The sequence below is a fragment of the Myotis nattereri genome, assembly GCF_964212035.1.
Source record: "Myotis nattereri genome assembly, chromosome: 15".
Classification (NCBI taxonomy): Eukaryota; Metazoa; Chordata; class Mammalia; order Chiroptera; family Vespertilionidae; genus Myotis; species Myotis nattereri.
The window spans coordinates 48,741,875-48,762,550 of record NC_138090.1 but is presented as its reverse complement, the minus strand read 5'-3'; the positions used below and the strand labels follow the sequence as shown (position 1 = coordinate 48,762,550).

The 20,676-nt window shown below is 65.6% G+C and overlaps 1 protein-coding gene across 1 annotated transcript; it reads left to right on the top strand.

Annotated features, from left to right (window-relative positions):
* The first annotated feature begins 286 nt into the window (after positions 1-286).
* Positions 287-19,700, top strand: LMTK3 (lemur tyrosine kinase 3). The gene is made up of 15 exons (XM_081107660.1): positions 287-395; positions 1,294-1,427; positions 1,649-1,799; positions 2,759-2,835; positions 3,306-3,424; positions 6,285-6,372; positions 6,715-6,863; positions 7,495-7,579; positions 7,664-7,785; positions 7,916-8,065; positions 8,566-11,090; positions 14,141-14,547; positions 15,798-15,933; positions 16,246-16,383; positions 19,191-19,700. Exons 1-15 carry the CDS (start codon positions 320-322, stop codon positions 19,205-19,207), a joined length of 4,374 nt encoding a protein of 1,457 aa, XP_080963786.1. The 5' UTR covers positions 287-319; the 3' UTR covers positions 19,208-19,700.
* The last annotated feature ends 976 nt before the right edge of the window (positions 19,701-20,676 follow it).

Genomic DNA, 20,676 nt, shown 5'->3' with positions numbered 1-20,676 from the left:
CCTGGCTGCCCTCGGGGGCGGGGCCCTTATTCTCCCCCCCTCCCATCCTACCCTCTCCCCCCACCCCAGCAACCCCGGCTCCCCAGCTCCTCTCCTCTGTCCTCCTCTCCATCCCTTCATCTGCCTGTCCCTTCAGAGCGGGGGAGGGGGGTACCTGAGCCAGCAAGCAGCCCCTCCCTCCCCCTGTCCTGCGTCTCTTGCCCCGCTCCTAGGCGGGGGGAGGCCAGGGTCGCGCGGGTCCCCATGGCTGGGGGCTAAGGGCCCGCCCCCCCTCCTCCCCAGCCGCCACCTCCTCCACTTCCCTTCCATCACCGACAAGATGCCTGCCCCTGGAGCCTTCATCTTCCTCGCGGCCGTCTCCGCCTCCGGCTGCCTGGCGTCCCCGGCCCACCCCGGTGAGTCTGTCTGTCCGGCCATCCGGAGGCCCGGCGGCCCCCACCCCCACCCCGGCCGCCCGGGGGTCTGCCCGTGGGGCTCCGGCCCCATCACCTGTGTGCATGTCTCCCGGCCGCCGAGCCGGGGCCTGGGGAGCCGCGGAGACGGAGCCTCTCTCTGTCCGCAGGGCCTGTGGGAGGCAGGCCGGGGGCTGGGTGGGGAGGGGGTCCGTTTGGGCAACATGTGTCTGTACACGCATGTGTGTGTGTGCAGGTGTGTGCGGGGAGCCAGGGGAGGACGGGGCCTCCGGGAGAGCTGGGCCGGGGGGAGAAGACTGTCTCAGGCAGACCCAGCACAGGCAGCTGCTCTAGCTTTGGGGAGACCCGGGGCTGGCCGGGTTCCCTTCGCAGGGGCTTGGGCTGGGGACGGAGGGCATGTGCGCGCTCCAAGTGCCCCTAAAGGAGACATGCCTCACCCCTGCTAACTAGGGGGACCAGCATGGGGCAAGCGCCTTCTCCCAGACTGCAGCTGGGGGCTCATCCTCACCCCAAACGGGGGGGAATGAGGCTGTCCGGGGGAGCAGATTGTCCATCCTGGGTGCTCCAGGCTCCACTATTCCTTCTCCTTTCCTCGGTCCTCACTGGGATTCTTCCCAAGTCTGGGGTGATGTGATGGAGGGGGGGGGGTGGTGGTGTCCCAGCTTGGAGGGAGAGGAGGGACCCCACCCCCAATCACCTGAGAAGGCTCCAAACTACAATCCCCACAATGCTCTGCACCATCCGGCTCCTTTGCCAAGAGGCCGCCGGTTGCAGTGCGTCATGGGAGTTGTAGTCAAGACTGGCCCGGATGGGAGGGGCACGGAGTCGGGGAACCAGGGGCTTGAAGCGGGGACGCCAGCCCAGCCCTGTGCGCCCACAGATGGATTCGCCCTGGGCCGGGCCCCTCTGGCTCCTCCGTACGCCGTGGTCCTCATTTCCTGCTCCGGTCTGCTGGCCTTCATCTTCCTCCTCCTCACCTGTCTGTGCTGCAAACGGGGCGATGTCGGCTTTAAGGTGAGGTGCACGTGGGGAGGAAGACTCCAGCAAGGCCTTTGCCCCCAACCCAGGGGGTGGGTGAGGGAGAGTGGCGGTCAGTCCGGGAGCACCTTTGGTCCTGAGGTTAAGGCCAGATCCGGAGGCTTGGGATGGACATTGGACTGGGACTGAGGACAGTTATGAGAAAGATGGCCTGTCTCAGCCCTGTCTTCTCCCCTCCCCACCCCTCCCGGCTCCAGGAGTTTGAGAACCCCGAAGGGGAGGATTGCTCCGGGGAGTACACTCCCCCGGCCGAGGAGACCTCCTCCTCGCAGTCGCTGCCTGATGTCTACATCCTCCCGCTGGCCGAGGTCTCCCTGCCGATGCCTGCGCCGCAGCCTTCGCATTCAGGTACTGCCCCTGCCCCGAATAGGATCCCATGGTCTTTTTTTTTTTTTTAATATATTTTATTGATTTTTTACAGAGAGGAAGGGAGAGGGATAGAGAGTTAGAAACATTGATGAGAGAGAAACATCGATCAGCTGCCTCCTGCACAGCCCCTATTGGGGATGTGCCCGCAACCGAGGTATATGCCCTTGGCTGGAATCGAACCTGGGACCCTTCGGTCTGCAGGCCGACGCTCAATCCACTGAGCAACACCGGTCAGGGCCAGATCCCATGGTCTTGAGAGTCTTCTCCTGGAGGCCCCAGGCAGCCAAGGGAACAGGTGGAGGTGGGAGCCCAGGGATCTTGACCCTGGATGGGGTCAGAGATCATCTGGGTTGGAAGCAATTGCTTAATCCAAAACCAGACTTGGCGAAACCAGATTTGGGTTTTGGATTACGCAATCAGTGGTGGGGCAATCCGTGGTGAGGGCAGCCTCGATCGCCATCTCAGCGGCCGCCAGTGGCAGGCTGCAGTCCCCCACAGGCCCTGGGGATGCCGACGGGAAGGACGGGTTGGATGCTGGAACCTGTGGGCAGCCAGTGAGGAGGCTGAGGCCCCCTCTTTGTTTTTGTTTTTTTAAATATATTTTTATTGATTTCAGAGAGGGAGGGAGAGGGAGAGAGAGAGAGGGGGGATCATTGATTGGTTGCTTCCTGCATGCCCCTTACTGGGGACCAAGCCTGCAACCCACGCATGTGCCCTTGACCGGAATCGAACCCGGGACCCTTCAGTCCGCAGGCCGACGCTCTATCCACTGAGCCACACCAGCCAGGGCTGAGGTCCCATCATTGGAATGTTGGGGGCAGCCAGTGAAGAGAGGGGTTGGTGCCTGCTGTGACCCCCAGTCTCCACGGAGTTGGGAGGTGTCATGGGCACTTGGGAGGGGAGAGAGTCTCAGGGGCCTCCCCCTTCTGCCCCCCTAGACATGACCACTCCCCTGGGCCTTAGCCGCCAGCACCTCAGCTACCTACAAGAGATTGGGAGTGGCTGGTTTGGGAAGGTGAGTGGGCTGCGGGGGTGGGGGGCAGGGGCTCCATACCGTCCGGGGCTGTACCCCTGTGCTGTGTCCATCCCCCTGCTCCTACCACTTCTCATCTGCTCCCCGCCTGCTCCCTGGCCCCCTCCGTTCACCCATCGCCCTCACCTCTGTCCACCTCCCACCCACTCCCACCCACCCCATCCCCCCACATCTGTCCGTCAGCGCCTCCCTCCTCACTCCATTGATCACTCCGCCTGGCCACCTGGCTCTCCACGCGTCCGTCTGTCCATCCTTCCATCCGTCCGTCCCTGCATCCATCGGACTCTGGGCTTGTGAGTGTCTGCCCCGGCGCGCCTGGTGGGGGACGAGGGTGGGATGTGAGGGGAGGGCCTGGAAAGGGGGGGAAGGTGGGAGCCTGTGGTGGGGGGAGGGGGCTGCAGGGGAGGGGGCGGGGGAAGCCACACACTCTGACTCCGGGTCCCCTGGACCAGGTGATCCTGGGAGAGGTGTTCTCAGACTACACGCCAGCCCAGGTGGTGGTGAAGGAGCTGCGCGCCAGCGCGGGGCCGCTGGAGCAGCGCAAGTTCATCTCGGAAGCGCAGCCCTACAGGTATGCCGGGCGTGCGCCCCCTGGGGGTGACCTTTGGAAGTGGGCGGAGCATAGTGTGGGGTCAAACCAGGGTTCGAATCCTGGATCTACCCCTTCCAGGCTGTGTGGCTCAGTCAAGAGAGCTCCCCCCCCCTCTGAGCCTCGGGCTCTGTCTCTCTCGGGACGGAGCCGGGGCTATGAGAAGCAGAATGGGGAGGGCAAAGGGAGGGCCCGGAAGCAGAGCTGCAGGCCTGCCCTGTCCACTCTGAACCTCGGCATCTTCCTCTGGAAAGTGAGCCCAGGAAGCCCGAGGGTTCTCATGTAGAGGGCAGCGGAGGGGGGCTGGGCAGGCGAGGGAGGGTACCCCGTGGTGAGCACTGGGGACATCTCAGGCCCCTGCTTCGTGGGTGAGGACGCGTGGAATCAGAATCACAGCCCAGGGCCCTGAGCTGGCGTCCGAAGTGGCCACTGAGGGGCTCCGTCCCCTCTGCCCGCCCCCATGGACGAGGAGGTCTGAGCAGGCGGGATCCTGGCCCCTCCCTGCTGGTCTCCCCGCCGCCCTAAGGGATTCCAGACAAACACTCACTAGAATCACTTCTGCCGTAATAAGCTCCCCGTCACGGAAGGGCTGTGTATAGGGAGACCCCTCGTCAGACAGTTTAACCGTGGGGTTTACCCCGAAAGACCCGGGCCTCGGACGTTGTCACTCCCTCGCTCTAAAACCGCCGTGGCTCCCTATTGCCCACAGGACCAAGTCCCACTCCCCTGCACAGCCTGACCCGGTGCCCTTCCTGCCACTGGACCCCCCGCCCCCGCCACCCTCCTCACTAACCCTCCCACCGGTCAGCCTGTTTCTGCCTCAGGACCCTGGCTGTTGCCCCTGGGATATCACTCCAGGCTCACACCCCCAGCTCGGACCCTGCCCTCCTGGGTCCCAGCTCAGAGAGGCCTGTGTGCACATGTGCATGCGTACACTCACGCACACATGCATGCACACACTCATGCACACACGCATGCACATACTCACACACACACATGCACATCCAAGCAGGCCCTGGGATTCCCCCACACATCAGCTCGTGTGTTTTCATAACACATATCCAGTTTGTCGATTTTCTTTTTAAACATTTTTTTTAAATATATGTTTTATTGATTTTTTACAGAGAGGAAGGGAGAAGGATAGAGAGTTAGAAACATCGATGAGAGAGAAACATCGATCAGCTGCCTCCTGCACACCCCCTACTGGGGATGTGCCCGCAACCCAGGTACATGCCCTAGACCAGAATCGAACCCGGGACCCTTCAGTCTGCAGGCCGACGCTCTATCCACTGAGCCAAACTGGTCAGGGCCAGTTTGTCGATTTTCCTCTGCTTCGTTGCATATTTGCCCGTCTCTGCAGGCAACCGCTAGCCGCGTAGGGCGATTCACATTGATGTCCGATCCACTCAAATTAAAAACTCACTTCCCCCGCTACACTCGCCACCTGCACGGGCCCAGTGGTCACACAGAGCCAGGGGCTGCCGCGGAGACAGCCGGGGCTAGAGCGTGTTCACCTGCACAGAACGCTCTGTTGGGGGCGGGCAGGACTGCGCCGGCCACTGGGGGTCCTCGCTGTCCCCTGGGCACAAGTGCCGCCAGCCCTCGGGAGGCTGAGCGAGCCAGCCCTGAGATCCCACCCCAGCTCAGCCGCCACGCCTGCTGTGTGACCCTGGGCAAGTCGCTCTGCCTCTCTGGGCCTCCGAGTGCCCTGGCCCCCACGGGCACAGCGTCCTGCCGCGCAGGGTGGCGGGAGGATCTGATGGCAGGAGCGGCCGCCTGGGCTCCGATTGGCAGGTGTGCAGGGAGCCCAGCTTCCTTCTACGTCTGCCAGCCAGTCGCCGGCACGGGGCGGTGGGGGGGTGGGGAGGGGCTCTGGCCGCTTTTCGGGCCCCAGCACAGACCCGGGTCCGTGGGAGAAGCAGGAACGAGAGGCCCATTCTCCCAAGCAGAGCAGGTTGGAACACGGGAACGGGGATGGCCGGGCCCGGGGCCCTGGACCCCGCAGTGCATGAGCGGCCCCTGCCTCCCGCGGGCGCCAGAGGGCAAACGGCTAACCGGCTAACCAAGCACCTACTCGCGCCAGGCGCTGGGCTGCAGGCCTGGACCGGCTCATGTCCCCCAGGCCCCAGGCCGTGTGGCGAGATCAACCTTTCCTTCCACACGTGTTTATTGAACACCTACCGGTCTGAGGCACTAGGGGTGTGGCTCTATGTACAAAAAGCCCCAAGTCCTTGTCTCCGTGCAACTGGCTGCCTAGTGAAAGAAGGGGCACCCCCGGTGTTGGGGGTCAGTGCGGTTTCGTGGGCAAATGATGTTGCGGCTGAGGCCTGAGGGCTGAGGAGGACTCTGATAGGGAGGGTGTGGGACTGTCCGTGCCAAGGCCGGAGCAACACGGGGGGGGGGGGGGGGCGGGGGGGGAGTGATGCTGGGGGAGGCAGTGCGGCCAGCCGGGGGGCCAGGTGGGATCTAGGGAGCACGGAGAGCTGTGAGGTCAGGGACACACTGAAAGGGAGAGGGGGAGGCCGGGAGGAGGCTGAGCAGCGAGGCCGGGGTGTGAGGAGGAGGCTTGAGCTGGGGCTGTGGGGGGAGGAGGGGGTGGAGACCAGGAGGCTGGGGTGAGGAGGAAGGTGGGAGCAGGAGACACTGGGGGCTGGCCCAGGAGCGGGGGGACAGTGGGCGGTCCTGACAGCGAATGGGGAGGGTGTCTGTGTGGTGGGGGAGACCTGAGGTGAGGAAACTGAGATGGAAAAGGCTGAAGCCCCAGTTTGGTTTTGCTGGGGGCTGGGCTGGGCGGGGCCGGGCTGCTCTCTGACCCAGCCGCCCGCCCCCCCCCCCCCACCAGGAGCCTGCAGCACCCCAACGTCCTGCAGTGCCTGGGCGTCTGCGTGGAGACCTTGCCTTTCCTGCTGATCATGGAGTTCTGTCAGCTGGTGAGGCTCTGCCGGTGGGGGGTGGGGGGGGGGCAGGGGAGCTGGACCGGGGGCTGGGGACGCCTAGGGTCCTAGGACTCGGGCCATAACATCGTCGTCATCACGGGACACTTGTGTGTGACAAGCGCTGGCAGCGGTCAGTCAGGTGGGCCCTCCGCCCGCAGGTGGTGCACCGAGCCCGCAGCCAGGCCAGCAGCGAGGCTGCTCTGTTAGCTCTGTTATTAGCCCCCTGCCGCTCGGAGGGGCTGCCACTGGGTGCAGGGGGCCCCCACCCTGGCGGGGATTGGCTGGAGGTGTGGCTGCTGGGAGGGGCGGTGCTGAGCCTCCTGCCCTTCCTCCCAGGGGGACCTGAAGCGCTACCTCCGGGCCCAGCGGCCCCCAGAGGGCCTGTCCCCTGAGCTGCCCCCACGCGACCTGCGGACCCTGCAGCGGATGGGCCTGGAGATCGCCCGGGGGCTGGCGCACCTCCACTCCCACAACTACGTGCACAGGTGCCAGCGGGGCCTGGGGAGCAAGCGGGGGTCTGCTTAGGGGAAGGCGGTGAGGCTGGGGGGCAAACACCAAGCAGGAAACCTGGAGGGTCCAGGGAGGGGAAGGGACAGGAGAGGAGAGGGAGGGGTTAGGAGGGGGGCAGGGGTCACAGGAGGGGGACAGGGGTCACAGGAAGGGAGTAGGGGTCACAGGAGGGGGGCAGGGGCTACAGGAGGGGAGTAGGGGTCACAGGAGGGGGACAGGGGTCACAGGAGGGGAGCAGGGGTCACAGGAGGGGGGCAGGGGCCACAGGAGGGGGGCAGGGGTCACAGGAGGGGGACAAGGGTCACAGGAGGGGGCAGGGGTCACAGGAGGGGGACAAGGGTCACAGGAGGGGGGCAGGGGTCACAGGAGGGGGACAAGGGTCACAGGAGGGGGACAAGGGTCACAGGAGGGGGGCAGGGGTCACAAGAGGGGGGCAGGGGTCACAGGAGGGGAGGGGACAGGAGAGGGGAGGAGTCAAGAGGAGATGGAGGGGGCTTGGGGCTGGAAGGAGGGCAGGGGGGTGGGGAGGAAGTGGGCAGGATCTGGGCTGGGGGTGAGCTGCCCAGGCTGCCCCTTCCTCACCGGGCCCCCTCCCCCGGCACCCAGCGACCTGGCCCTGCGCAACTGCCTGCTGACCTCTGACCTCACCGTGCGCATCGGAGACTACGGGCTGGCCCACAGCAACTACAAGGTGGGCTGCCTGCCCTCCTGGGGGCTGAGGGCGGTGGGGCCGCCCCGACCCGCCCCGCCCGCCTGACCCTGCCCGGCTCCCCAGGAGGACTACTACCTGACCCCCGAGCGCCTGTGGATCCCCCTGCGCTGGGCGGCCCCGGAGCTGCTGGGCGAGCTGCACGGGACCTTCATGGTGGTGGACCAGAGCCGGGAGAGCAACATCTGGTAGGGCCGGGGCGCCGGCGGCCGGGCAGGGCAGGGCGGGCGGGCGGGCGGGAGGGCCACAGCCATCACCCGGTGCCCCAGGCTGGTCAGGGTGGGGCTCTGACCTCTCGCCGCCCTCTGCTCCCTGCAGGTCCCTGGGGGTGACGCTGTGGGAGCTGTTTGAGTTCGGGGCGCAACCCTACCGCCACCTGTCCGACGAGGAGGTCCTTGCCTTCGTGGTCCGCCAGCAGCACGTCAAGCTGGCCAGGCCCAGGCTCAAGCTGCCCTACGGGGATTACTGGTGAGGGCCCCCCCCCCGGGACGGTGCCAGGACCCCGCTTCCTTCACACACACCCCGCAGCCTCAGCACTCGCTGCCGCCCGCAGAGCGGGGCAGGGTGCCCCAGCCCTCCGCCAGCACCTGCTGCAGGAGCCGGTGCGCCAGCGCTGGTGTCTGAGCCGGGGCTCCTCACCCCCAGAAGCCCCCGGCTGCTGGCCTTTCTCTGACCCCGAGCGCACGGCCAGACACGAAGGCCGCCCTAACCCTCTGCCCTCACAGGGCCTCGCTGTCCCCTTCCTCTCGGCCCCCCTCTCCCCCTGGGTGCCTGGCCCCCTCTCTCTGGGTCTCTGCCCCCAGGGCTCGGCCCACACCCCCCTCTCCCCCTGGGTGTCCGGCCCCCTCTCTCTGGGTCTCTGCCCCCAGAGTTCGGCCCACGCCCCCCTCTCCCCCTGGGTGTCCGACCCCTCTCTCTGGGTCTCTGCCCCCAGGGCTCGGCCCACGCCCGCCTCTCCTCTCCCCCAGGTACGACATCCTGCAGTCCTGCTGGCGGCCTCCGGCCCAGCGCCCCTCGGCCTCTGACCTGCAGCTGCAGCTCACCTACCTGCTCTCCGAGCGGCCCCCGCGGCCCCCGCCCCCCCCACCCCCACCCCGGGACGGCCCCTTCCCCTGGCCCTGGCCCGCCACCCACAGCGCGCCCCGCCCGGGCACCCTCTCCTCGCCGTTCCCCCTCTTGGACGGCTTCCCCGGGGCCGACCCCGACGACGTGCTCACGGTCACCGAGAGCAGCCGCGGCCTCAACCTCGAGTGCCTGTGGGAGAAGGCGCGGCGGGGGGCCGGCCGGGGTGGGGGGGCCCCGGCCTGGCAGCCGGCGTCCGCGCCCCCGGCCCCCCACGCCAACCCCTCCAACCCCTTCTACGAGGCGCTGTCCACGCCCAGCGTGCTGCCCGTCATCAGCGCCCGCAGCCCCTCCGTGGGCAGCGAGTACTACATCCGCCTGGAGGAGCACGGCTCCCCGCCCGAGCCCCTCTTCCCCAACGACTGGGACCCCCTGGACGCCGGCGTGCCGGCCCCCCAGGCGCCCCAGGCCCCGTCCGAGGTGCCCCAGCTGGTCTCCGAGACCTGGGCCTCCCCCCTCTTCCCGGCGCCCCGGCCCTTCCCGGCCCCGTCCTCGGCCTCGGGCAGCTTCCTCCTGAGCGGCTGGGACCCCGAGGGCCGGGGTGCGGGGGAGACCCTGGCGGGGGACCCTGCCGAGGTGCTGGGGGAGCGGGGGGCCGCCTGGGCCGAGGAGGAGGAGGAGGAAGAGGAGGAGGAGGGCAGCTCCCCCGGCGGGGACAGCAGCAGCCTCGGGGGCGGCCTCAGCCGCCGCGGCCACCTGCCCTGCCCGCTGTGCAGCCGGGAGGGGGCCTGCTCCTGCTTGCCCCTGGAGCGGGGCGAGGCCGTGGCCGGCTGGGGGGGCCACCCTGCCCTGGGCTGTCCCCACCCCCCAGAGGACGACTCGTCCCTGAGGGCCGAGCGGGGCTCCCTGGCCGACCTGCCCATGGCCCCCCCCTCCTCGGCCCCCCCCGAGTTTCTGGACCCCCTCATGGGGGCCGCGGCGCCTCAGTACCCCGGGCGGGGGCCACCACCCGCTCCCCCCCCCCCGCCGCCACCTCCCCGGGCCCCCGCGGACCCCGCCGTGTCCCCAGACCCCCCTTCAGCCGTGGCCAGTCCCGGCTCAGGCCTGTCGTCTCCGGGCCCCAAGCCGGGGGACAGCGGCTACGAGACCGAGACCCCTTTTTCCCCCGAGGGAGCCTTCCCAGGTGGGGGGGCGGCCGAGGAGGAAGGGGTCCCTCGGCCACGGGCTCCCCCCGAGCCCCCCGACCCGGGAGCGCCCCGGCCGCCCCCAGACCCGGGTCCCCTCCCGCCGCCGGGGGCCCGGGAGAAGCCAACCTTCGTAGTTCAAGTGAGCACCGAGCAGCTGCTGATGTCCCTGCGGGAGGACGTGACGCGGAACCTCCTGGGGGAGAAGGCGTCGGCCGCCCGGGGCGCGGGGCCCCGGAAAGCAGGGAGAGGCCCCGGGAGCCAGGAGAGAGCCCCGGGCCCGGGCGGGGACCCCACAGCCCCGGGCAGCGGGAGGAAAGCCTCCAGCCCGAACGAGGACCCGAGCCTCCCCGTGAACGGGGTGACAGTGTTGGAGAACGGGGGGCAGGCAGCCCCAGGCATCCAGGAGAAGGCGGCAGAGAATGGGGGCCCGGAGTTCCCGGAGAGAGAAGAGACAGCGCTGGAGAATGGGGAGCTGACGCCCCCAAGGAGGGAGGAGACGGTGCTGGAGAATGGGGAGCTGAGGTCCCCGGAGAGAGAAGAGACAGTGTTGGTGAATGGGGGGCCGACACCCCCAAAGATGGAGGAGACGGTGTCAGAGAATGGGGGCCCGAGACTCCCCAGGAACACCGAGAGGCTGCCAGAGACTGGGCCCTGGAGAGCCCCAGGGCCCTGGGAGAAGAAGCCCGAGAGTGGGGGGCCAGCCCCCACGATAGGGGAGCCAGCCCCAGAGACGCTGCCGGCGAGAGCCCCCGCCCCCGGCACAGTGGCCTTGCCCCAGAACGGCGGGGAGACGGCCCCTGGCCCCCCTGGCCCAGCCCCCAGGAGCGTGGTGTTGGAACTGGGGACCAAGAGGAGAGCCCCCGAGACTGGGGGGGCATCGAGAGCCCCCGGGGCTGGGAGGCCGGACCTCGGGAGTGGGGGCCGAGCCCCAGCGGGCACGGGGACGGCCCCCGGCGGCGGCCCCGGAAGCGGCGCGGACGCAAAGGCAGGATGGGCAGACCGCACGAGGCCACAGCCGCCCCCGCCGCTGCCCCCGGAGCCGAGGAGGCCGGAGCCAGCGCCCCAGAAGGCCAGGCCGGAGGCGGGCCCCGAGGGAGAGGCCGGGGCGCCAGACAGCAGGGCCGGAGGAGACCCGGCACCCAGCGCAGACGGGGAGCCCCCCAAGCCCGAGAGGAAGGGTCCCGAGATGCCACGGCTGTTCTTGGACTTGGGACCCCCTCAGGGGAACAGCGAGCAGATCAAAGGTGAGGAGGCCGCTGGGAGCGTGGGGGCGAGGTTGGGGGGGGGGGGCAGGGGGTGCAGGGGAGAGGCTGGGGCTCCTGGCAGCAGACGGGTCAGGCCGGTGGTGACAAGTGCAGACACTGGAGCTGGGCCACCTGGGCTCAGAGCCCGAGCTCTGTGGCCTTGGGCAAAGGACCTTACTTCTCTGTGCCTCGGTTTCCCCATCTGCCAAAAAATGGGTGGCAAGGAGGGCACCTACCTGCTAGGGTTGTTGTATGAGTGACACCCTTAAACACCTGCTTTTATTATTGCGATTCACAGACCAGGAGGCTCGAATTCAGATGCCCAGGGTTGCCAGCCAGTATTGAGGCCTGAATGAGGTCAGGGGGGGAGGTGGGGGGGAGTTGGAAGTACAGCCACTTGGCTCTGTTCAGGAATGCCCACTGGGCGTTGCCAAATTTGCTGCTTTCCCCTTTTAAACCAGGGTTCTCGGTGTTTCAAAGGTTGAAATCAATTCAAAGGGAGCGTACCTGAGGGCTGGGCTGGGCTGTGGACACGTGATCTCTGCTGTCCACTCCGCAACAAGCTGAGGCCTCTATCCAGCGTGCCGGGCCCTGAGCTGCCCAAGGCTGGGCCGCAGGGCGTCTCAGGCCCGGCCCTGCCTCCAGGGTATCGGTGACCTGAAAGCGGCAGACAGGCCTCTTTCTGGAAATTGCATTTGGAAAGGAACACAGGAAGTGTTGTGTCACAGAGGGGACGAGTTAGGAGAAGATAAATGAAGAGTAAAGATAAATTGAGTTAGAAAAGGAAGGCCCATCCAGGCAGAAGGAACAGCCTATGCAAAGGCTCAGAGGGGGGAAGTCAAGCCTCTATTGAGACATAGGCAAAGGGACTGTGGTTCCACTGCAATCACCCACAGGCCCGATTTCCTTAAATCCCGGTATGAAAGTTACGATGGCCCGGCCCTGTTTTATTTTGACAAACGCACAGCCACACCTGAGTGAAGACGGCTGACATCTGCGTCTACCAGAGGAGCCTGTGGCTCAGGAGGGAAAGGCTGGGAAGAGGTCTGGGCAGACATGTTCCTTCTTCAAACTCAGTTTATTTTTTAAAAAAATATTTTTATTGATTTCAGAGAGGAAGGGAGAGGGAGAGAGAGATAGAAACATCAATGATAAGGGAGAATCATTGATTGGCCGCCTCTGGCATGCCCCCCCGCTGGGGATGGAGCCTTCAACCTGGGCATGTGCCCTCGACCAGAATCGAACCCGGGACACTTCAGTCTGCAGGCTGATGCTCTATCCACTGAGCCAAACCAGCTAGGGCTCAAAGCACAGTTTATTGGAACACTGTCACTTCCTAGAGGTTGTTGTGGGGAGTTTGCAACCAACTGCGCCAGGAAAGACCCAGGGCAGGTTAAACATGCCAGGAGATGAGCAGCTAAGATGCCTCTGAGACGGTGGGGGTAGGGGGTTGAGGGTTGATGTTGCTGGGTGAGAAGAGGCTAGAAATAGCCTGCTTTTTAAAAATATATATATATTTTATTGGTTTTTTACAGAGAGGAAGGGAGAGGGATAGAGAGTTAGAGACATCGATCAGCTGCCTCCTGCACACCCCCCACCAGGGATGTGCCCGCAACCAAGGTACATGCCCTTGACTGGAATTGAACCTGGGACCTTTCAGTCCGCAGGCCAACGCTCTATCCACTGAGCCAAACTGGTTGCTTTTTTTTTTTTTAAACCAGTGAACTCCTACACATCCTTCAAGACCCCATTCAAATTTCACCTGCCCTGGGAAGTCTTCCTGACTTCCAAAGGCTGTTACCCTGTCCTTCCTCTGGGTATCCATAGCTCTCTCTATATAGCACACGCCCCCCATCCTATCACCTTGAGATGGGTAGTCAGAGAAAGCCTCAATATGGAGGTGACTTTTGAGCCGACAAGAAGAAAATGAGTCAGGTAGGCATCAGGTGTAGGGCACTGCGATGGGCCCTAAGTTGGCAAGATAAGGGAGTAACAGCCAAAGGCCAGGGACGCAGGAGTAGAGTGAATGAGGGAGGAGGTGACCCGGGCCACATCCATCTTCTTTCTGCCCCCGCTCACCTTCCTCTGATCCCCACCATCGCCCCCCACAGGGCCTGGCACACAGTTCACTTACGCACGAATGAATGAGCAGCCCCTGCCATTTACCAGTGAGGAAACAGCGGCTCAGAGAGGTGGATCTGCTTGCCCAAGGGCACACAGCCAGTGGGCAGGTTTGGGATTCGAAGTCAGGTTCCCGTCTCGGGCACCTGGAGCCCTTCGCTCCCAGCAGGATGAGATCTGGGAGCCTCAGGGCGGGGAAGGGCCTAGCGATGGTTAGACACGCCCATTTTGTCTGGTGATTGGGGGCCAGAGAGGGAAAGTACCTTGGTAGACATCACATAGCGGGGATTAATGTTTCCATCAGCCCCACAAACATTGGCTGCGTACGTCTGTGTGCTTGGGGCTTGGGGATGCAGCCGGCAGGAGCGGGACTCGGTCTCTGTTCTGTGGAAAGGCCAACACTAATCGCGTCACCTGCTTTTGAAAAATACAGTTATATACTGAGGTGATCTCTCGAAGGAGAGGTGCTTGATGCTGGGGGGTGCAGAGCTGGGGGTCTGGCCCGAGGACCGCCTGGGGCGGGGGGGGGGGCTCTCTGAAGGCACTGGGCGCCCCGATCTAGCTGGAGGATGACCAGGACTTGAGTTAAAAAAGGACGTTCCAGACAGAAGCAGCAGCCCAGGCACAGGCTCAGAGGTGGGAGGAAGAGGGAGGTGGCCCTGCTGGATGGAAGTCAAGCCAGAATGAGGTGGGGCCGGGGCTTGCAGAGGTCGGCAGGGCCCGGTGGGTCGGGGGGGGGAAGGTGGCACGGGGGTCGGGGGGGGGGCAGGCCTCTCGCCCTGCGTGGAGGAAGACCCCCGTGCAGCCCGGGGCTCACCAGGAGGGAAACTGAGACCCCGACTGTGGTCCGAGATGACCTGAGGACACGCCAGGCGGAGGCATGTCTCGGTTCCCCAGGATGGGGGCTCACCCGGTCTCTCCTCTCGCAGCCAAGCTCTCCCGGCTCTCGCTGGCGCTGCCGCCGCTCACGCTTACGCCGTTCCCGGGGCCGGGCCCGCGGCGGCCCCCGTGGCAGGACGCGGACGGCGGGGCGGCTGGCGGGGAGGCCGGCGGGGCGGGGGCGCCGGGGCCGGCGGAGGAGGACGGGGAGGACGAGGACGAGGAGGAGGAGGAGGACGAGGCGGCGGGCGCGGCGGCGGGCCCGCGGGGCCCCGGGAGGTCCCGGGCAGCCCCGGTGCCGGTCGTGGTGAGCAACTCCGACGGGGACGCGGCCCGCCCGTTGCGGGGGCTGCTCAAGTCGCCGCGCGGGGCCGACGAGTCCGAGGACAGCGAGCTGGAGAGGAAGCGCAAGATGGTCTCCTTCCACGGGGACGTGACCGTCTACCTCTTCGACCAGGTGCGCGGCCGGGGCGGGGCCTGCAGGGTAGGGGAGGGTACGTGGGCGTGGCTTTCAGGGTAGGGGCGGGGCACAGGAGCGGGGGCGGGGCCTGTAGGGTAGGAGCGGGCACGGGGGCGGGGCCTTCAGGGTAGGGGCGGGGCCTGCAGGGTAGGGGCGGGGCACAGGGGCGGGGGGCGGGGGATTGGGGCGAGATTGAAGGATGAGATGAAACGTTGAGTGTGAAGGCGGAGCCTGGGAATGGGCGGGGCCAGCAGGATGGGCCGGGCCCGGAGCGTGGGTGGGTCCTGGAGAGAGAGAGGGGGAGAGGATCTGGAAAGGACACAGGTTTCCCACTTTGAATTCATCCCTTTGCAAACTGACTTTGCTTTGCAAAAGGGTGACTTTTAAGTGGAATACCTGCATCTGGGAGAGACCAGGGAGAAAATGTTGAGAGGGGCGCGGGGGCCTGGGCTATGGGGGCGGAGCCTCGTGCGTTGGGGGCGGGGCTTGCGCACCAGCCCCGGGGTGGAGGCTAAGGGGCTGGCTCGGGATTGATCTTACCCGCGAGGGGCGAGTCCTGGAGAGGCTGCGGGTAGGACGGTTTAGAGTGGGTTCAGGGGTGGGCTGAGCTAATGAGCGGGGGCGGGCCTAGAGAAACAGTGGGGGTTGTGTCCCTAGAGGCGGGTAGTGTTGTGGAGACACCGAGAGGGCGTGATGGTGCCTGTGCACTGGGGCCCGACCTAACTGAGCCGGACGCGGGGCGAGCCGAGCTGAGGCCCTGAGCGGAGGGGCCGGAAACAAAAGGATGGGGCTTGGGCGGGGCCCAAGGGGAGGGTCAGGGGGTGAGCTAGATGGGGTGGGGGTTTGGAGGACCACAGCCACAGGTAGTCCTGGGGCCCGAATTGGGACTTTGCAGCCGAGATCTCAGAGGTAGGTAGGTAGGGGCCCCGCAGACGGGCGGGGTGCACGGAGGTAGCATGGGTTCGGGGGGCCCCTGGAGGCAGCGCGTGGAGCCAGGAGGATATTCCTGCGGGGGGCTGTCTGGGTGAGTGGGCGGGGCTCCGCCGTCGGGGGCGCGGCCTCGGGAGGGGCTGCGGTTAAGGCTGTCCCGCGGCTTCGAAGGCAGAGTAGAGAAATGAGGGGGTGCAGGCATCCCCAGAGCGTTTAATATAAACTGAGAAATGTTCGCGGGGCTTGTTGCTTGCTGGGGTGCAGTGGTAAGACGTGACGGTTCGCCCTCTCTCGCCCCCCCTCCTCTGTCTTCATAGGAGACGCCAACCAACGAGCTGAGCGTCCAGGGCCCCCCCGAGGGGGACACGGACCCGTCTACGCCGCCAGCGCCCCCGACACCTCCCCACCCCGCCACCCCCGCAGATGGGTTTCCCAGCAACGACAGCGGCTTTGGTGAGGGGCGGGGCCTGGGAGGAGCGGGGGCTTGGGAAGGGGCGGGGCCTGAGAAGAGCGGGGGCTTGGGAAGGGGCGGGGCCTGAGAGGAGTGGGGGCTTGGGAAGGGGCGGGGCCTGAGAGGAGTGGGGGCTTGGGAAGGGGCGGGGCCTGAGAGGAGTGGGGGCTTGGGAAGGGGCGGGGCCTGAGAGGAGCGGGGGCTTTGGGAAGGGGCGGGGCTGGGGAAGGGGCGGGGCTGAAGGTGGACGGGCTCCCGGAGCATCTGAGGATCTGACCTCGTCCTCTGCTCTCCCCTGCACCCCCTCCCGCCAGGAGGCAGTTTCGAGTGGGCGGAGGATTTCCCCCTCCTCCCCCCGCCAGGGCCCCCCCTGTGCTTCTCCCGCTTCTCCGTCTCGCCTGCGCTGGAGACCCCGGGGCCGCCCACCCGGGCCCCCGACGCCAGGCCCGCAGGTAACGTGCTCTCTCTGTCCCCATCGGCCTCCCTCCGCAGTCCTGTCCCCACGTCTGACTCCCCCTGCCCCCCCCACCTCAGTCCCCTCCTTCCCCTCTGTCAACGCTGCTCATCGCCGAGACCCCCCCAAACTCTGGACCCGTTCGGACCAGGCGGTGTCCATTAGACGGGCCTCCCCGAGCCTCGGTTTCCCCTTCTGCAAGGATCTCCGCCGAGTCCTTCCCTTCGTCGCCCCATCTCTGGGTGGGGCTCCTGCCTGGCCCTTCCAGGCTCCTCAGCCCCCCTCCCTTCAGACCAGGAGCGGGGCCCCGGGGCCCAGCTGGGTGGTATGAGCCTGAGCAGACAGAACCTGGCCAGGACCCCACAGCAATAACAATGGTTGCACTGCTAATAATAATAATAATAATAATAATAATAATAATAATAGCAGGCGCTGGCAGAGGCCCTACCCTGTGCTTGCCGCACCTCGGCCCATTTAATCCTCGCTGCGATCCCGCCGGGTGGATTCTGGTCTCATCCCCGGAGAAAACCCAGGCAGGAGGGGAGTGGGGAGCCGGGGTACAGACCCCAGCTGCCTGGCCCGCTCCCGTGGTCAGTGTTTGTCAAGCCCTTTTCTGTGGGCTTAGAAGAGGCGCACGGCACCCTCAGTTTTTGATGTCCCAGAGCTAAGGGCACAGCCCTGGCTCAGGGCGGGACTGGGACTAGAGAGGGATGAGACCCAGGCGCTCTGCTGCCGACACCGAGAACTGCCCTGGGCCAGGCAGGTGCAGGCAGGCAGGCAGAGCTGCGAAGGTAGGAGGGACCACGGGGTGGGTTCCATTCCTGCTTCCCCAAATCGTGCCTGCGCCCCACGAGCGGGCCCTGCTAAGTGAGGTAAGGCGAGCTGCTCTCCCTCCCTGGGCCTCGGTCTCCTCATCTGTGGAATGGGGGCGATCACACGCTCCATGTCGAGAGGGTTTACCTGGCTTACTGCTCCCCCTGCATGGAGCACGGAGCCAGGGCCCAGAGCAGTGAGTGGTCTCCAGCTGGTAGCTGCTTCTGTGCTTAAACGGTAGGCGTTTATTGAGCATCGGCCGTGTGCAGGTGCGGTGCTGGGCACCGGGATTCCCAGCTGAGCCAGGTCGATGAGCCCGCCCCGCCCCCTGACGCTGACCCCACAGTCATCCAAGAAAGCAGGTGACAACAGGAAAGGGCTTTGTCCCCCCGGCGAACCGTGGACGTGCCCCTTAACCAGGGATTTGAGGGATGATGGTCGTTAACTAGGTGAAGAGGAAGGGGAGAGCGAGCTAGCAGGCTGAACAGCTTGCGCAAAGGGCCTGAGGCAGGAGAGAGCTTGGCCAGCTTAAGGAACAGAAGGGAAGCGGTGTGTGGGGGTGACTAAGAGAGTTGGGGCAGATGGAGGGGAGGGGAAGGCGACAGGGGCGGGGCAGACCATGTAGGGCTTGGGGATGGGCTGAGGGATGGGGCCTTCGTCCTGGGGAGTTAGGGCGCCATGGGAGGGCCGTGATCAGGATGGGCCAACTCAGCCCCGGGTGTAGCAGGACCCCCCTGGGGCCACATGGGGCCGACGGGCCTGGGAAGGAGGCCGGGTCACAGTCCAGGAGGGAGACGCGAGGACACATGGAGGCAAGGGCAGAGGGAGGGGGCCGAGGGCTGACTTCACTTGGCTGCATTGTCAGCTTTCACCCCAAATGTCACTTCCTCCCAGAGGCCTTCTCTGAGGCCCCCGTGAGGACAGGGTGGGTTCCAGGGCGTGGGGACGGCGGCCAAGTGGTGAGTCAGGGCTCGGGCTGCCGGGCCAGCAATGAAGATGACTTTACCTTTAATCACCGGGAGCGAGAGGGAGGGCGGATTGTCTGAAACCCCAAGTGCCTTCCTCAGGCGGCAGCCGGTCCCCTGCCGCTGGGCTGGGAGGCTGGGGAGCCTGGCAGGGCCCCCTGACTCCGCCGACCCCTGGGCTCACGTGGCGTTGCCCCCCCACTCAACAAATGCCCCCTGGGTGCTGAGGGATGCCTCGTATCCCAAGGTCTCCCCACTCCTTTGAAAAGGACATGAGGGTTGTGCTCCCCGCTTAACGAGAAGGAAGCTGAAGCACAGGGTTGGGGAGCGAGGGCAGCGACCTGACCGAGACCACGCAGGGAAGAGGTGGGGTGGAAGGTGAGGGCGCCGGTGAGGGGCCCCGGCGAGGTCCTCCACCCAAAGCCCTTGTTTCTCTGGCGTGTGGAATGGGGCGGGGACCGTCCCTTCCGTTTGGAGAGGAGGGGTCCGGGGAAGGCAGGTGGGAGGGCGCCCTGTGGCAGGCCCGGTGCGGGACGCTGGGATGCAGCAGGGACCACGGACCTGACCTCCTTGAGCGTACGTTCTAGAGTGGCAAGCAGACAGGAAGCTCTGGGATTCTGACTGGGATGATCCCAGAGGAGGACGAGAAAAGTAGCCATAGGACAATGCCATGGGGGGGCGGAGGGGGCATCTGCTTGACTGAAAATGGCCAGAGGAGGCCTCTGGGGAGGGGGCGTCCAGCAGCGGCCTGAGTTCATGGAGGGCTAAGGGCAGGGGTTCTATGCAGTGGGAACCACACGTGCAAAGGCCCTGGGGTAGGACTGAGCTTGGAGCCTAGAAGGTGCAGCGAGGAGGCTGCTGGCTGCAGCAGAGTGAGCGAGGGGAGGGGCCAGGTGGGGACAGGAAGGGGCCCAGCAGATTGGGGGGGGGGTGGCACCTGGGAGCCGCAGTAAGGGATTTGCGCTCCCTCCCAATGAGCCTTTCCTCCCAGTAACCCTGCTTCTCTCTCCACTCCCTTTGTCGTCAGGCCCTGTGGAGAACTGACCCCCCAAAGACCCGAACCCCCTGTGCCCCCAGAAGAGGGGTTGAGAATAGAATCTTCTGTGGACGATGGAGCCACTGCCACCACCTCAGACACCGCCTCTGGGGAGGCCCCTGAGGCTGGGCCCTCCCCCTCCCCCACCATGTGCCAAACAGGAGGCCCTGGCCCCCTGCCCCTCAGCCCCCCGGACGGCTCCCCTGATCCCCCCGACCCCCTCGGTGCCAAATGAGGCAGGAAGCCCCTCCCCCTCCCCGGAGAGCCACCTTCTTGGAACTGAACTGGACTTTTTCGGGCCCGGAGCCCCTGGGCACAGCGGAGGCCCCTCCTCACCCTCTCCCGCCTCAGACGGGGCCGCAGGCTTCGGGGGACCTGGACCCCCCATCTCGCGATTCCCCTTCCCCGCCCCAGCCTGGCCCCTGGAGGGGCTTCTGGTTCAAACCTTCGCGTGGCATTTTCACATTATTTAAAAAAGACAAAAACAACTTTTTGGAGGAATGTGGGGCCTCTGTGTGTTTCGGGGGGCGAAGAGGGGAGGATGCAGGGAGCAGGGGCCACCCAGGAGACGCCGCCATCCTCACCACCCAGGCGGACAGACAGGAACATCCAGGCCCAGGAGGGCCGAGACGCCCGGCTCCGCTCCCCTGCACCCCCGCTCCGAGGTCAGCGTCACTGACCGGCTGCAGCCTCACCGGCGGCCCGGAGGCACTGGTAAGGGCCAGGGAAGGTCACAGGTGGGGGCAGGGCTGTTTCCACAAGGCGGCCTGTGGCGGGGGCCAGAAGCTGCCCCGGGGCCAGGCCTGGTGCGAGGGGTGCCCAGGAGTGACCTGCCAGCAACCTACGCTGACCAGCCACATCCCACACGCCTCAGCAAGGCCCTGCCTCAGTTTACCCGTTTCTGCATGTGACCTCCCCGGCATTCTGGCCTCTGGCCTTCCCCTGACTGCATCTCTCCATGGGCATCTCTCCCTTCGGTTCTGTCCCTTTCAGCTCCGCGTCTCACCGGCCCCAGTTCCGGTCACCACCTGCCCTGGAATCTTCCCATCTCTCCGTCTGTGTCTGTCACTCCGCCTCTTTTCTCATCTAGTTCTATTACTATTTCTTTGAGTTCGCTGTCTCTACTTTTTTTATATATATTTTATTTTTATTGATTTCAGAGAGGAAGGGAGAGGGAGAGAGAGAGAGAGAAACATCAATGATGAGAATCATTGATCGGCTGCCTCCTGCAAGACCCACCGGTGGGGATCAAACCCGCAACCCGGGCATGTGCCCTTGACTGGAATGGAACCTGGGACCCTTCAGTCCGCAGGCCGACGCTCTGTCCACTGAGCCACACCGGCCAGGGCCACTGTCTCTGCGTGTTCCCTCGGCCGTGTCTCCCGATGGCCTTCCTGTCTCCCCTGTGCCTTTCTGCCTTGTTTTTGTCTCGATGTTTTGCTTCTTGGTTCCTCCTGACTCTGGACTGACTGTGCTT